Genomic DNA, 15515 nt, shown 5'->3' with positions numbered 1-15515 from the left:
GGCATATGATAGAGTTGATAGAGATGCTCTGTGGAAGGTATTAAGAATATATGGTGTGGGAGGAAAGTTGTTAGAAGCAGTGAAAAGTTTTTATCGAGGATGTAAGGCATGTGTACGTGTAGGAAGAGAGGAAAGTGATTGGTTCTCAGTGAATGTAGGTTTGCGGCAGGGGTGTGTGATGTCTCCATGGTTGTTTAATTTGTTTATGGATGGGGTTGTTAGGGAGGTAAATGCAAGAGTTTTGGAAAGAGGGGCAAGTATGAAGTCTGTTGGGGATGAGAGAGCTTGGGAAGTGAGTCAGTTGTTGTTCGCTGATGATACAGAGCTGGTGGCTGATTCATGTGAGAAACTGCAGAAGCTGGTGACTGAGTTAGGTAAAGTGTGTGGAAGAAGAAAGTTAAGAGTAAATGTGAATAAGAGCAAGGTTATTAGGTACAGTAGGGTTGAGGGTCAAGTCAATTGGGAGGTGAGTTTGAATGGAGAAAAACTGGAGGAAGTGAAGTGTTTTAGATATCTGGGAGTGGATCTGGCAGCGGATGGAACCATGGAAGCGGAAGTGGATCATAGGGTGGGGGAGGGGGCGAAAATTCTGGGGGCCTTGAAGAATGTGTGGAAGTCGAGAACAGTATCTCGGAAAGCAAAAATGGGTATGTTTGAAGGAATAGTGGTTCCAACAATGTTGTATGGTTGCGAGGCGTGGGCTATGGATAGAGTTGTGCGCAGGAGGATGGATGGGCTGGAAATGAGATGTTTGAGTACAGTGTGTGGTGTGAGGTGGTTTGATCGAGTGAGTAACGTAAGGGTAAGAGAGATGTGTGGAAATAAAAAGAGCGTGGTTGAGAGAGCAGAAGAGGGTGTTTCGAAGTGGTTTGGGCACATGGAGAGAATGAGTGAGGAAAGATTGACCAAGAGGATATATGTGTCGGAGGTGGAGGGAACGAGGAGAAGAAGGAGACCAAATTGGAGGTGGAAAGATGGAGTGAAAAAGATTTTGTGTGATCGGGGCCTGAACATGCAGGAGGGTGAAAGGAGGGCAAGGAATAGAGTGAATTGGAGCGATGTGGTATACCGGGGTTGACGTGCTGTCAGTGGATTGAATCAAGGCATGTGAAGCGTCTGGGGTAAACCATGGAAAGCTGTGTAGGTATGTATATTTGCGTGTGTGGACGTATGTATATACATGTGTATGGGGGGGGTTGGGCCATTTCTTTCGTCTGTTTCCTTGCGCTACCTCGCAAACACGGGAGACAGCGACAAAGTATAATAAAAAAAATAAAAAAAAAAACGTATGTAAGTAGGAGAGATGGCCAGAGAGCGTTATTGAATGATGTGTTAATTGATAGGCATGCAAAAGAGAGATTTTTAGATGTTAATGTGCTGAGAGGTGCAAGTGGAGGGATGTCTGATCATTATCTTGTGGAGGCGAAGGTGAAGATTTGTAGAAGTTTTCAGAAAAGAAGTGAGAATGTTGGGGTGAAAAGAGTGGTGAGAGTAAGTGAGCTTGGGAAGGAGACTTGTGTGAGGAAGTACTAGGAGAGAGTGAGTACAGAATGGAAAAAGGTGAGAACAAAGGAGATAAGGGGAGTGGGGAGGAATGGGATGAATTTAGGGAAGCAGTGATGGCTTGCACAAGATGCTTGTGGCATGAGAAGCATGGCAGGTGGGCAAATTAGAAAGGGTAGTGAGTGGTGGGATGAAGAAGTAAGATTATTAGTGAAAGAGAAGAGAGAGGCATTTGGACAATTTTTGCAGGGAATTAATGCAAATGAGTGGGAGATGTATAAAAGAAAGAGGCAGGAAGTCAAGAGAAAGGTGCAAGTGGTGAAAAAAGAGGGCAAATGAGAGTTGGGGTGAGAGAGTATCATTAAATTTTAGGGAGGATAAAAAGATGTTTTGGAAGAAGGTAAGTAAAGTGCGTAAGACAAGAGAATCAATGGGAACTTCAGTGAAGGGGGCAAATGAGGAAATGATAACAAGCAGTGGTGATGTGAGATGGAGATGGAGTGAGTATTTTGAAGGTTTGTTGAATGTGTTTGATGATAGAGTGGCAGATATAGGGTGTTTTAGTCAAGGTGGCGTGCAAAGTTAGAGGGTTAGGGAAAATGATTTGGTAAACAGGGAAGAGGTAGTAAAAGCTTTGCGGAAGATGAAAGCCGGCAAGGCAGCGGGTTTGGATGGTGTTGCAGTGGAATTTATTAAAAAAGGGGATGACTGTATTGTTGACTGGTTGGTAAGGTTATTTAATGTATGTATGACTCATGTTGAGGTGCCTGAGGATTGGCGGAATGCTTGCATAGTGACATTGCACAAAGGCAAAGGGGATAAAAGTGAGTGCTCCAATTACAGAGGTATAAGTTTGTTGAGTATTCCTGGGAAATTAAAAGGGAGGGTATTGATTGAAAGGGTGAAGGCATGTACAGAACATCAGATTGGGGAAGAGCAGTGTGGTTTCAGAAGTGGTAGATGATGTGTGGACCAGGTGTTTGCTTTGAAGAATGTATGTGAGAAATACTTAGAAAAGCAAATGGATTTGTATGTAGCATTAATGAATCTGGAGAGGGCATATGATAGAGTTGATAGAGATGCTCTGTGGAAGGTATTGAGAATATATGGTGTGGGAGGCAAGTTGTTAGAAGCAGTGAAAAGTTTTTATTTAGGATGTAAGGCATGTGTATGTGTAGGAAGAGAAGAAAATGATTGGTTCTCAGTGAATGTATGATTGCAGCAAGGGTGTGTGATGTCTCCATGGTTGTTCAATTTGTTTATGGATAGGGTTATTAGGGAGGTGAATGCAAGAGTTTTGGAAAGAGGGGCAAGTATGTAGTCTGTTGTGGATGAGAGAGATTGGAAAGTGAGTCAGTTGTTTGCTGATGATACAGCGCTGGTGGCTGATTCGTGTGAGAAACTGCAGAAGCTGGTGACTGAGTTTGGTAAAGTGTGTGAAAGAAGAAAGCTGAGAGTAAATGTGAATAAGAGCAAGGTTATTAGGCACAGTAGGGTTGAGGGTCAAGTCAATTGGGAGGTAAGTTTGAATGGAGAAAAACTGGAGGAAGTGAAGTGTTTTAGATATCTGGGAGTGGATCTGGCAGCAGATGGAACCATGGAAGTGGAAGTGAATCATAGGGTGGGGGAGGGGGCGAAAGTTCTGGGAGTGTTGAAGAATGTGTGGAAGTCGAGAACATTATCTCGGAAAGCAAAAATGTGTATGTTTGAAGGCATAGTGGTTCCAACAATGTTATATGGTTGCGAGGCGTGGGCTATGGATAGAGTTGTGCGCAGGAGGGTGGATTAGCTGGAAATGAGATGTTTGAGGACAATATGTGGTGTGAGGTGGTTTGATCGAGTAAGTAATGTAAGGGTAAGAGAGATGTGTGGAAATAAAAAGAGTGTGGTTGAGAGAGCAGAAGAGGGTGTTTTGAAATGGTTTAGTCACATGGAGAGAATGAGTGAGGAAAGATTGACCAAGAGGATATCTGTGTCGGAGGTGGAGGGAACGAGGAGAAGTGGGAGACCAAATTGGAGGTGGAAAGATGGAGTGAAAAAGATTTTGAGTGATCAGGACCTGGACATGCAGGAGGGTGAAAGGCGCGCAAGGAATAGAGTGAATTGGATCAATGTGGCATACCGGAGTTGACGTGCTGTCAATGGATTGAATCAGGGCATGTGAAGCGTCTGGGGTAAACCATGGAAAGTTGTGTGGGGCCTGGATGTGGAAAGGGAGCTGTCGTTTCGGGCATTATTACATGACATCTAGAGACTGAGTGTGAACGAATGGGGCCTTTGTTGTCTTTTCCTAGCGCTACCTTGCACACATGAGGGGCGAGGGGATGTTATTCCATGTGTGGCGAGGTGGCGATGGGAATAAATAAAGGCAGACAGTATGAATTTACTTTTACTCTCTGTACTTGACCTCTTTTAAAGTCCATTACTTTGTACTTTTACCTGAGTACTTTGCAGTAAAATTACTCTTTCCCTTCACTTGGATAACTTGTATTTCAAAGTAACAGTACTCAACTAAATTTTTTAAGTACCCAGTACTTTGCCCAGCACTGTACAGAATACTCACTTTTTCTTTTTTTTTTTACCTTTTCTTTGCCTATTAGAACTTCCTCGTCTGCTGTTCTCACTTCTGTTTTTTATTTGTTTTCTTTCCAAATTATTTTATTGTTCTCCATTAAGTTTGTCAATACTGTCTTGCCCCATTTCTCATTTGCCATTTTTTCAACCCTGCACTGTGTTCATGACCTTTTGCCACTTTCTTTTTGTACATCTAATAAGTCTTACTCCTTTATTTCAGGTCATACCCATATTCCTCTCTTTTCACTTTTAGTATCAACTTAACTTCCTTATCCCCTCACTTGCTGCCCTTTTCAAATGACCACATTCCATTTTCTGTAAGTAATACACTTCACCTGTACAAGAAAGCAGTGCTTCCCTCGATATCTTCCTCTTCTCAATCACTTCTGTGTCATACTTTATTCACCTCCGCCCCAAATCTCTCTTGGTATCTCTTTGCACAAGCCTCTTTTCTAACTTCACTCACTTTCACCAACCTCTACCTAATCTTGTCATATCCTCTATTCCCTCAAATTACTACAGAAGGTCACAATCACAATAAGCAAGAAGGTATCAAACATCCTACCAGGTGTTCCTTTCCACACATACACATCCAACAGTCTTACCTTGCATGCCTATCAGTTGGTGCAAAATCCTATAATGCCTGCACAGCTCAAACCTCACTCACTCATGTGTATACATCCCTTTTAAACCAGCTGCTCCCAATCACCTGGCCTTCTTCAGCACAGCCCAACAATCTGTGTTTCTATTTCCATTTAAATTGGGTACCCCATGAACCCAAAGTACATCCTCATCTGCCACATCACCCACTCTTGCATTCAAATCTTCCACCATTAATACTTTATTGTGTGCACCAAAATTCATGCACATACTCAACTTCTCTCAAAACACTTGCCATTCTTTCTCCCACATCTCACTGCCAGGTGCATAGGCACTGACACCTCTTGTAATCTGCTTTAATTTTCATTCACATCAGTTCGAAACTGACTCCTTCCACTTTTAAGCATATTCCAATATTTCCTCCTTCATCAGAAGTGTTACCCCCTTCTTTGCCCCCACCCCCAAACTAATGTTCAGACTTTGTCCTTTGGACTTTTCAAAACCAAACCATTCTTCTGTCTCTTATAGTTGTTGCACTTAGACAGAATATCCAGGTCCATCTCCCCAAAAATACTTCCTGTTCATCCCTTCTCATCCTGGTTACATCCAGGTACATTCAGACACCCCTAGCCTAACCTTCGAGTAGGTTGAGCACTCCCCACTTGGGTCCTTCTGTCCCCAGTTTTAGAAACTGAAATGGTTGGAGAGGAGAATTTCTGACACCACCCCCTCAGGAAATGAACAAGGAATAAAGCTTTAACTGTCAGTTAGAAGGCTTGTTAAGTCTGCAAGAATTATGTGGAATAGATGAAAGAAATAACAAACAAAAATATTTCATTAGCCCTGCAGGATGTGGGTACTGACAATTTTAAGAGAAAAATAGAAAAAAGGTTAAACATTGCCAGATAAACCTAAGAGTGATAACAGTGCACTGGCATTGCAGCAGAGAATTGCAGTTCTGCTAAACAAGGAGCATATAATGTAATGTCTTTTTCATAGCTCCACTTCTTGATAAAATCTCATAATTGTTATTTGTAGCTAGGTAGTTATAGTTATATAAAAGCTCTTTCTGAGAGTGTAGTGTAGTTCAGAGTTCTCTCAGAAAGTAACAGTAGTGTTGGTATTGATTGCTACTGATTCTTGAGTGAAGCTCTGGGGTTCAGAGAGAGGAGAGATAAAGAGAGATTTTGAAAGGGGAAGGGGAGGATGGGAAAACATGAAAAGAAAGAAAATACTGATGACTGATTTTGCAGAATGACTTGCATAAGGAAGGCTTGCCAAATACGACCACAGCAGTAGTCAACCTTGCAGGTCAGAATGTATTGGATCCTCTTCGACGATGGACTGAGGGCTTCAAACAGAATGTTTGGGCATCCCGTGTCAACACAACCAAGTAAGGAAAAGATTTGTCAATAATTATTTAAGGGCATAAAGCTGAATCATTTCATATATTTTAGGCATTGGTTTTCATACATTATACATGACAGCTGGAGAGTGGATGCATGCAAATGAGGTTGTTTGGTTGCTCCTTATGCAATCTTAATGAGGCAGAAAAGTTATGTAGATATGAAAAGAAAAATTGGCTTTCTTGAATATACAGTTTGTTGAACCATTTCCTTCCATTTTCTGTCTATAAAAAGCTCATGTGCAAAATATAAAAAAGAATCCCCATGTGAAATAGCTCTGTATCATTTATATTTTTTAAGAAAATAAAGAATAATATACTTTCATCAGTACTGATATGACAGGGTGTTGAATGGACAAATGGTAGGCATAAAAGATGGCAAGGATCCTCATACCTGAGTTTTCTTTACAGTGTGTGGTGTGATTTTATTCTGCATATACCAAAACACTTACACATTCCCACATCCTATACACATCATTTACACATTTTGTAATGTATTTTGATTATCATATGCCTTCTCCAGCTCCATAAATGCTACATACAAATCCATTTGCTTTTCTAAGTATTTCTCACATACATTCTTCAAAGCAAACACCTGATCCACACATCCTCCACCACTTCTGAAACCAAACTGCTCTTCCCCAATTTGATGCTCCATACATGCCTTCACCCTCTCAATCAATACCCTCCCACATAATTTACCAGGAATACTCAACAAACTTATACCTCTGTAATTTGAGCACTCACTCTTATCCCCTTTGCCTTTGTACAATGGCACTATGCACGCATTCCGCCAATCCTCAGGCACCTCACCATGAGTCATACATACATTAAATAACCTTACCAACCAGTCAACAATACAGTCACCCCATTTTTTAATAAATTCCACTGCAATACCATCCAAACCTGCTGCGTTGCTGGCTTTCATCTTCCACAAAGCTTTTACTACCTCTTCTTTGTTTACCAAATCATTTTCCCTAACCCTCTCACTTTGCACACCACCTCGACCAAAACACCCTATATCTGCCACTCTATCATCAAACACATTCAACAAACCTTCAAAATACTCACTCCATCTCCTTCTCACATCACCACTACTTGTTATCACCTCCCCATTAGCCCCCTTCACTGAAGTTCCCATTTGCTCCCTTGTCTTGCGCACTTTATTTACCTCCTTCCAGAACATCTTTTTATTCTCCCTAAAATTTAATGATACTCTCTCACCCCAACTCTCATTTGCCCTCTTTTTCACCTCTCGCACCTTTCTCTTGACCTCCTGTCTCTTTCTTTTATACATCTCCCTCTCATTTGCATTTTTTCCCTGCAAAAATTGTCCAAATGCCTCTCTCTTCTCTTTCACTAATAATCTTACTTCATCATCCCACCACTCACTACCCTTTGTAATCAACCCACCTCCCACGCTTCTCATGCCACAAGCATCTTTTGCACAAGCCATCACTGCTTCCCTAATAATAAATGATAATAATAATGCTCATCCTCCTCGAAGGCTCAGATTGGGGTGCCTAAATGTGTGTGGATGTAACCAAGATGTGAAAAAAGGAGAGATAGGTAGTATGTTTGAGGAAAGGAACCTGGATGTTTTGGCTCTGAGTGAAACGAAGCTCAAGGGTAAAGGGGAAGAGTGGTTTGGGAATGTCTTGGGAGTAAAGTCAGGGGTTAGTGAGAGGACAAGAGCAAGGGAAGGAGTAGCAGTACTCCTGAAACAGGAGTTGTGGGAGTATGTGATAGAATGTAAGAAAGTAAATTCTCGATTAATATGGGTAAAACTGAAAGTTGATGGAGAGAGATGGGTGATTATTGGTGCATATGCACCTGGGCATGAGAAGAAAGATCATGAGAGGCAAGTGTTTGGGAGCAGCTGAATGAGTGTGTTAGTGGTTTTGATGCACGAGACCAGGTTATAGTGATGGGTGATTTGAATGCAAAGGTGAGTAATGTGGCAGTTGAGGGAATAATTGGTATACATGAGGTGTTCAGTGTTGTAAATGGAAATGGTGAAGAGCTTGTAGATTTATGTGCTGAAAAAGGACTGATGAATTGGAATACCTGGTTTAAAAAGCGAGATATACATAAGTATACTTATGTAAGTAGGAGTGATGGCCAGAGAGCGTTATTGGATTACGTGTTAATTGACAGGCGCGCAAAAGAGAGACTTTTGGATGTTAATGTGCTGAGAGGTGCAACTGGAGGGATGTCTGATCATTATCTTGTGGAGGCTAAGGTGAAGATTTGTATGGGTTTTCAGAAAAGAAGAGTGAATGTTGGGGTGAAGAGGGTGGTGAGAGTAAGTGAGCTTGGGAAGGAACTTGTGTGAGGAAGTACCAGGAGAGACTGAGTACAGAATGGAAAAAGGTGAGAACAATGGAAGTAAGGGGAGTGGGGGAGGAATGGGATGTATTTAGGGAATCAGTGATGGATTGCGCAAAAGATGCTTGTGGCATGAGAAGAGTGGGAGGTGGGTTGATTAGAAAGGGTAGTGAGTGGTGGGATGAAGAAGTAAGAGTATTAGTGAAAGAGAAGAGAGAGGCATTTGGACGATTTTTGCAGGGAAAAAATGCAATTGAGTGGGAGACGTATAAAAGAAAGAGACAGGAGGTCAAGAGATAGGTGCAAGAGGTGAAAAAAAGGGCAAATGAGAGTTGGGGTGAGAGAGTATCATTAAACTTTAGGGAGAATAAAAAGATGTTCTGGAAGGAGGTAAATAAAGTGCGTAAGACAAGGGAGCAAATGGGAACTTCAGTGAAGGGCGCAAATGGGGAGGTGATAACAAGTAGTGGTGATGTGAGAAGGAGATGGAGTGAGTATTTTGAAGGTTTGTTGAATGTGTTTGATGATAGAGTGGCAGATATAGGGTGTTTTGGTCGAGGTGGTGTGCAAAGTGAGAGGGTTAGGGAAAATGATTTGGTAAACAGAGAAGAGGTAGTAAAAGCTTTGCGGAAGATGAAAGCCGGCAAGGCAGCGGGTTTGGATGGTATTGCAGTGGAATTTATTAAAAAAGGGGGTGACTGTATTGTTGACTGGTTGGTAAGGTTATTTAATGTATGTATGACTCATGGTGAGGTGCCTGAGGATTGGCTGAATGCGTGCATAGTGCCATTGTACAAAGGCAAAGGGGATAAGAGTGAGTGCTCAAATTACAGAGGTATAAGTTTGTTGAGTATTCCTGGTAAATTATATGGGAGGGTATTGATTGAGAGGGTGAAGGCATGTACAGAGCATCAGATTGGGGAAGAGCAGTGTGGTTTCAGAAGTGGTAGAGGATGTGTGGATCAGGTGTTTGCTTTGAAGAATGTATGTGAGAAATACTTAGAAAAGCAAATGGATTTGTATGTAGCATTTATGGATCTGGAGAAGGCATATGATAGAGTTGATAGAGATGCTCTGTGGAAGGTATTAAGAATATATGGTGTGGGAGGCAAGTTGTTAGAAGCAGTGAAAAGTTTTTATCGAGGATGTAAGGCATGTGTACGTGTAGGAAGAGAGGAAAGTGATTGGTTCTCAGTGAATGTAGGTTTGCGGCAGGGGTGTGTGATGTCTCCATGGTTGTTTAATTTGTTTATGGATGGGGTTGTTAGGGAGGTGAATGCAAGAGTTTTGGAAAGAGGGGCAAGTATGAAGTCTGTTGGGGATGAGAGAGCTTGGGAAGTGAGTCAGTTGCTGTTCGCTGATGATACAGCGCTGGTGGCTGATTCATGTGAGAAACTGCAGAAGCTGGTGACTGAGTTTGGTAAAGTGTTTGAAAGAAGAAAGTTAAGAGTAAATGTGAATAAGAGCAAGGTTATTAGGTACAGTAGGGTTGAGGGTCAAGTCAGTTGGGAGGTGAGTTTGAATGGAGAAAAACTGGAGGAAGTAAAGTGTTTTAGATATGTGGGAGTGGATCTGGCAGCGGATGGAACCATGGAAGCAGAAGTGGATCATAGGGTGGGGGAGGGGGCGAAAATTCTGGGAGCCTTGAAGAATGCGTGGAAGTCGAGAACATTATCTCGGAAAGCAAAAATGGGTGTGTTTGAAGGAATAGTGGTTCCAACAATGTTGTATGGTTGCGAGGCGTGGGCTATGGAGAGAGTTGTGCGCAGGAGGATGGATGTGCTGGAAATGAGATGTTTGAGGACAATGTGTGGTGTGAGGTGGTTTGATCGAGTAAGTAACGTAAGGGTAAGAGAGATGTGTGGAAATAAAAAGAGCGTGGTTGAGAGAGCAGAAGAGGGTGTTTTGAAATGGTTTGGGCACATGGAGAGAATGAGTGAGGAAAGATTGACCAAGAGGATATATGTGTCGGAAGTGGAGGGAACGAGGAGAAGAGGGAGACCAAATTGGAGGTGGAGAGGTGGAGTGAAAAAGATTTTGTGTGATCGGGGCCTGAACATGCAGGAGGGTGAAAGGAGGGCAAGGAATAGAGTGAATTGGAGCGATGTGGTATACCGGGGTTGACGTGCTGTCAGTAGATTGAATCAAGGCATGTGAAGCGTCTGGGGTAAACCATGGAAAGCTGTGTAGGTATGTATATTTGCGTGTGTGGACGTATGTATATACATGTGTATGGGGGTGGGTTGGGCCATTTCTTTCGTCTGTTTCCTTGCGCTACCTCGCAAACGCGGGAGACAGCAAAAAAAAAAAAAAAGAAAAAAAAAATAATGTGGAAAGGGAGCTGTGGTTTCGGGCATTATTGCATGACAGCTAGAGACCGAGTGTGAACGAATGGGGCCTTTGTTGTCTTTTCCTAGCGCTACCTTGCACACATGAGGGGGAAGGGGGATGTTATTCCATGTGTGGCGAGGTGGCGATGGGAATGAATAAAGGCAGACAGTGTGAATTGTGTGCATGAGTATATATGTATGTGTCTGTTTGTTTATATATATGTGTACATCGAGATGTATGGGTATGTATATTTGTGTGTGTGGACGTGTATGTGTGTACATGTGTGTGGGGGTGGGTTGGGCCATTTCTTTCGTCTGTTTCCTTGCGCTACCTTGCAAACGCGGGAGACAGCGACAAAGCAAAATGAATAAATAAATAAAATATTTTGATTATCTTCATATATGCATCATTTACATATGTACTTATCGTATATCCAGACAGGACATTACTTGCATGATTGAATGAAAAAGTAACCTCATTTTCAAAGATATTTTACTTTCACTTTAAAATTGTGTATAATAGTAACCCTTAATTTGTGTGAAGGAATACTGGTTCCCACAATATTATATGGTGGTGAGGCATGGGCTAGAGATAGGGTTGTATGGAGGAGGGTGGATGTGTTGGAAATGAAATGTTTGAGGACATGTGGTGTGAGGCGGTATGATCAAGTGAGTAATGAAAGGGTAAGAGAGATGTGTGTTAGTGAAAAGAGTGGTTAAAAGAGCAGAAGAGGATGTTATGAAATGGTTTGAACATATGGAGAGAATGAGTGAGGAAAGGTTGACAAGGAGGATATACGTGTCAGAGGTGGTGGGAACAAAAAGCAGGAGATCAAATTGGAGGTGAAAGTATAGGTTGAAAAAGATTTTGAGCTATCAGGGCCGGAACACTCAGGAGGATGAGAGGCATGCAGGGAATAGAGTGAATTGGAGCAGTATGGTATGCTAGGGTCAATGTGCTGCCAATGGACTGAACCAGGGCATGTGAAATGTCTGGGGTAAACCACAGAAAGGTCTGTGGTGCCTGGATATGGATAGGGAGCTGTGGTTTTGGTGCATTACACATGACAGCTAGAATCTAAGAGTAAATGAATATGGCCTCTTTTTTTCTATTTCCTGGCACTACCTCACTGACCCAGGTGATGCTGTTTCCTGTGGGGTGGGATGGTGCTGGGAATGGATGAATGCAAGCAAGTATGAATATGTACATGTGTTTACACATATATGGCTGTGTGTACATATGTATATGTATATATGTTGAGATGTATATGTATATATATGTGCATGTATGAGCATGTATGTATATATGAGTGGATGGATGTATATATGAGTGGATGCCTTGGTTCAATCCATTGACAGCACTTTGACCTCGGCATACCACATCATTCCGATTCACTCTATTCCTTGCACACCTTTCACCCTCCTGTATGTTTAGGCAACGATTGCTCAAAATCTTTTTCACTCCATCTTTCCACCTCCAATTTGGTCTTCCACTTCTCCTCATTCCCACCACCTCTGACACATATATCCTCTTTGTCAATCTTTCCTCACTCGTTCTCTCCATGTGACCAAACCATTTCAATACACCCTCTTCTGCTCTTTCAACCACACTCTTTTTATTACCACACATCTCTCTTACCGTTTCATTACATAATCGATTAAACCACCTCACACCACATGTCCTCAAACATCTCATTTCTAACACATTCACCCTCTTCCACACAAACCTATCTATAACCCATGCCTCACGACCTTATAACATTGTTGGAACCACTATTCCTTCAAGCATACCCATTTTTGCTCTCTGAGATAACGTTCTCACCTTCCACACATTCTTCAGTGCTCCCAGAACCTTTGCCCTCTCTCCCACCCTGTGACTCACTTCTGCTTCTATGGTTCCATCCACTGCTAAATCCACTCCCAGATATCTAAAACACTTCACTTCCCCCATTTTTCTCCATTCAAACTTACCTCCTAATTGACTTGTCCCTCAACCCTGCTGAACCTAATAACCTTGCTCTTATTCACATTTACTCTCAGCTTTCACACACTTTATCAAACTCAGTCACCAACTTCTGCAGTTTCTCACCTGAATCAGCCACCAGCGCTGTATCATCAGCGAACAACAACTGACTCACTGCCCAAGCCCTGTCATCCCCAATAGATTGCGTACTTGCCCCTCTCTCCAAAACTCTTGCATTCACCTCCCCAACAACCCTATCCATAAACAAATTAAACAACCATGGAGACATCACGCACCCTTGCTGCAAACCGACATTTACTGGGAATCAATCACTTTCCTCTCTTCCTACTTGTACACATGCCTTACATCCTTGATAAAGACTTTTCACTGCTTCTAGCAACTTACCTCCCACACCATATACTCTTAATACCTTCCACAGAGCATCTCTATCAACTCTATCATATGCCTTCTCCAGATCCATAAATGCTACTTACAGATCCATCTATTTTTCTAAGTATTTCTCACATACATTCTTCAAAGCAAACATCTGATCCACACATCCTCTACCACTTCTGAAACCACACTGCTCTTCAATCTGATGCTCTGTACATGCCTTTACCCTTTTAATCAATACCCTCCCATATAATTTCCCAGGAATACTCAACAAACTTATACCTCTGTAATTTGAACACTCACCTTTATCCCCTTTGCCTTTGTACAATGGCACTATGCATACATTCCACCAATCCCCAGGCACTTCCCATGAACCATACATACATTGAATATCCTTACCATCCAATCAACAACATAGTCACCCCCATTTTTTGATAAATTCCACTGCAGTACCATCCAAACCTGCTGCCTTGCTGGCTTTCATCCTCTGCAAAGCTTTCACTACCTCTTCTCTGTTTACTAAACCATTCTCCCTGACTCTCTCACTTTGCACACCACCTCGACCAAAACACCCTATATCTGCCACTCTATCATAACAAATGTTCAACAAGCCTTCAAAATACTCACTCCATCTTCTTCTCACTTCACCACTAATTGTTATTACCTCCCCATTTGCCCCCTTCTCAGATGTTCCCATTTGATGTCTTGTCTTAGGCACATTATTTATCTCCTTCCAAAACATCTTTTTATCCTCCCTAAAATTTAATGATACTCTCTCACCCCAACTCTCATTTGCCCTCTTTTTCACCTCTTGCACCTTTCTCTTGACTCCTGCCTCTTTCTTTTATACATCTCCCAGTCATTCACACTATTTCAGTGTAAAAATCATCCAAATGCCTCTCTCTTCTCTTTCACTTACAATCTTACTTCTTCATCCTGTCACTCACTACCCTTTCTAATCTGCCCATCTCCCACCTTTCTCATGCCACAGGCATCTTTTGCACAAGCCATCACTGCTTCCCTAAATACATCCCATTCCTTCCTCACTCCCCTAATGTCATTTTCTCTCACCTTTTGCCATTCTGCACTCAATCTCTGCTGGTACTTCCTCACACAAGTCTCCTTCCCAAGCTCACTTACTCTCACCACTCTCTTAACCCCTAAATTCTCTCTTCTTGTTCTGAAAACCTCTACAAATCTTTAGACATCCCTCCAGTTGCCCCTTTCAACACATTAACATCCAAAACTGTCTCTTTCACGTGCCTATCAATTAACATGTAATCCCATAATGCCCTCTGGCCATCTCTCCTACTTACGTATGTATACTTATGTACATCTCTCTTTTTAAACCAGGTATTCCCAATCACCAGTTCGTCTTCAGCACACAAATTTACAAACTATTTATGATTTCCATTTACAACACTGAACACCCCATATACACCAATTATACCCTTAACTGCCACATTATCATATTATATTATATTATTTATTTATTTATTTATTTATTATACTTAATCGCTGCCTCCCATGTTAGTGAGGTAGTGCAAGAAAACAAATGAGGAATGTCCCAACCCATCCACATACTTATGTATATACATAAACGCCCACACATGCACATATACATACACAGACATATACATATATACACATGCCCTGTCGCCACCCTGAAACGTGAAATAGCATCCACTCCCCCTCCAGTGAGGTAGTGCTAGGAAAAGACCAAAAAGACCACATTCATTCACACTGAATCTCTTACTGTCATGTGTAATGCACTGAAACAACAGCTCCTCTTCCACATCCAGGCCCCACAGACCTTTCCATTGTTTACCCCAGACACTTCACATGCCCTGGTTCAATCCATTGACCACATTGACCCCAGTATACCACATCGTTCCAACTCACTCCATTCCTTGCACGCCTTTCACCCTCCTGTATGTTCAGGCCCCAATCGCTCAAGATCTTTTTCACTCCATCCTTCCACCTCCAGTTTGGTCTCCCACTTCTCCTTGTTCCTTATACCTCTGACACATATATTCTCTTTGTCAATCATTCCTCACTCATTCTCTTCTTGTGACCAAACCATTTCAATGCACCCTCTTCTGCTCTCTCAACTACACTCTTTTTATTACCACACATCTCTCTTACCCTATTATTACTTACTTGATCAAGCCACCTCACACCACATATTGTCCTCAAACGTCTCATTTCCAACACGTCCACCCTCCTGCATACAACTCTATCCATAGCCCACGCCTCGCAACCATATAACATTGTTGGAACCACTATTCCTTCAAACATAGCCATTTTTGCTTTTGGAGACAATGTTCTCGACTTCCACACATTCTTCAACGCTCCCAGAATTTTCACCCCCTCCCCACCCTCTGATTCACTTCCGCTTCCATGGTTCCATCCGCTGCCA

General features: G+C 42.1%; 1 protein-coding gene across 2 annotated transcripts in view; it reads left to right on the top strand.

Moving 5' to 3' along the window:
* Positions 1-15515, top strand: part of LOC139752966 (epimerase family protein SDR39U1-like) — a 64622-nt gene that overhangs the window by 18694 nt on the left and 30413 nt on the right. For both annotated transcript variants that reach the window (XM_071669117.1, XM_071669116.1), the window contains exon 3: positions 5931-6070. In XM_071669117.1, the coding sequence (XP_071525218.1) occupies positions 5931-6070 (140 nt within the window). The remainder of the gene's footprint in view (positions 1-5930; positions 6071-15515) is intronic.

The sequence above is a fragment of the Panulirus ornatus genome, chromosome 13 (genome assembly GCF_036320965.1).
Source record: "Panulirus ornatus isolate Po-2019 chromosome 13, ASM3632096v1, whole genome shotgun sequence".
NCBI classification, from domain to species: domain Eukaryota; kingdom Metazoa; phylum Arthropoda; class Malacostraca; order Decapoda; family Palinuridae; genus Panulirus; species Panulirus ornatus.
The sequence above is the reverse complement of the archived record's forward strand: the minus strand, read 5'-3'. Positions and strand labels throughout refer to the sequence as shown.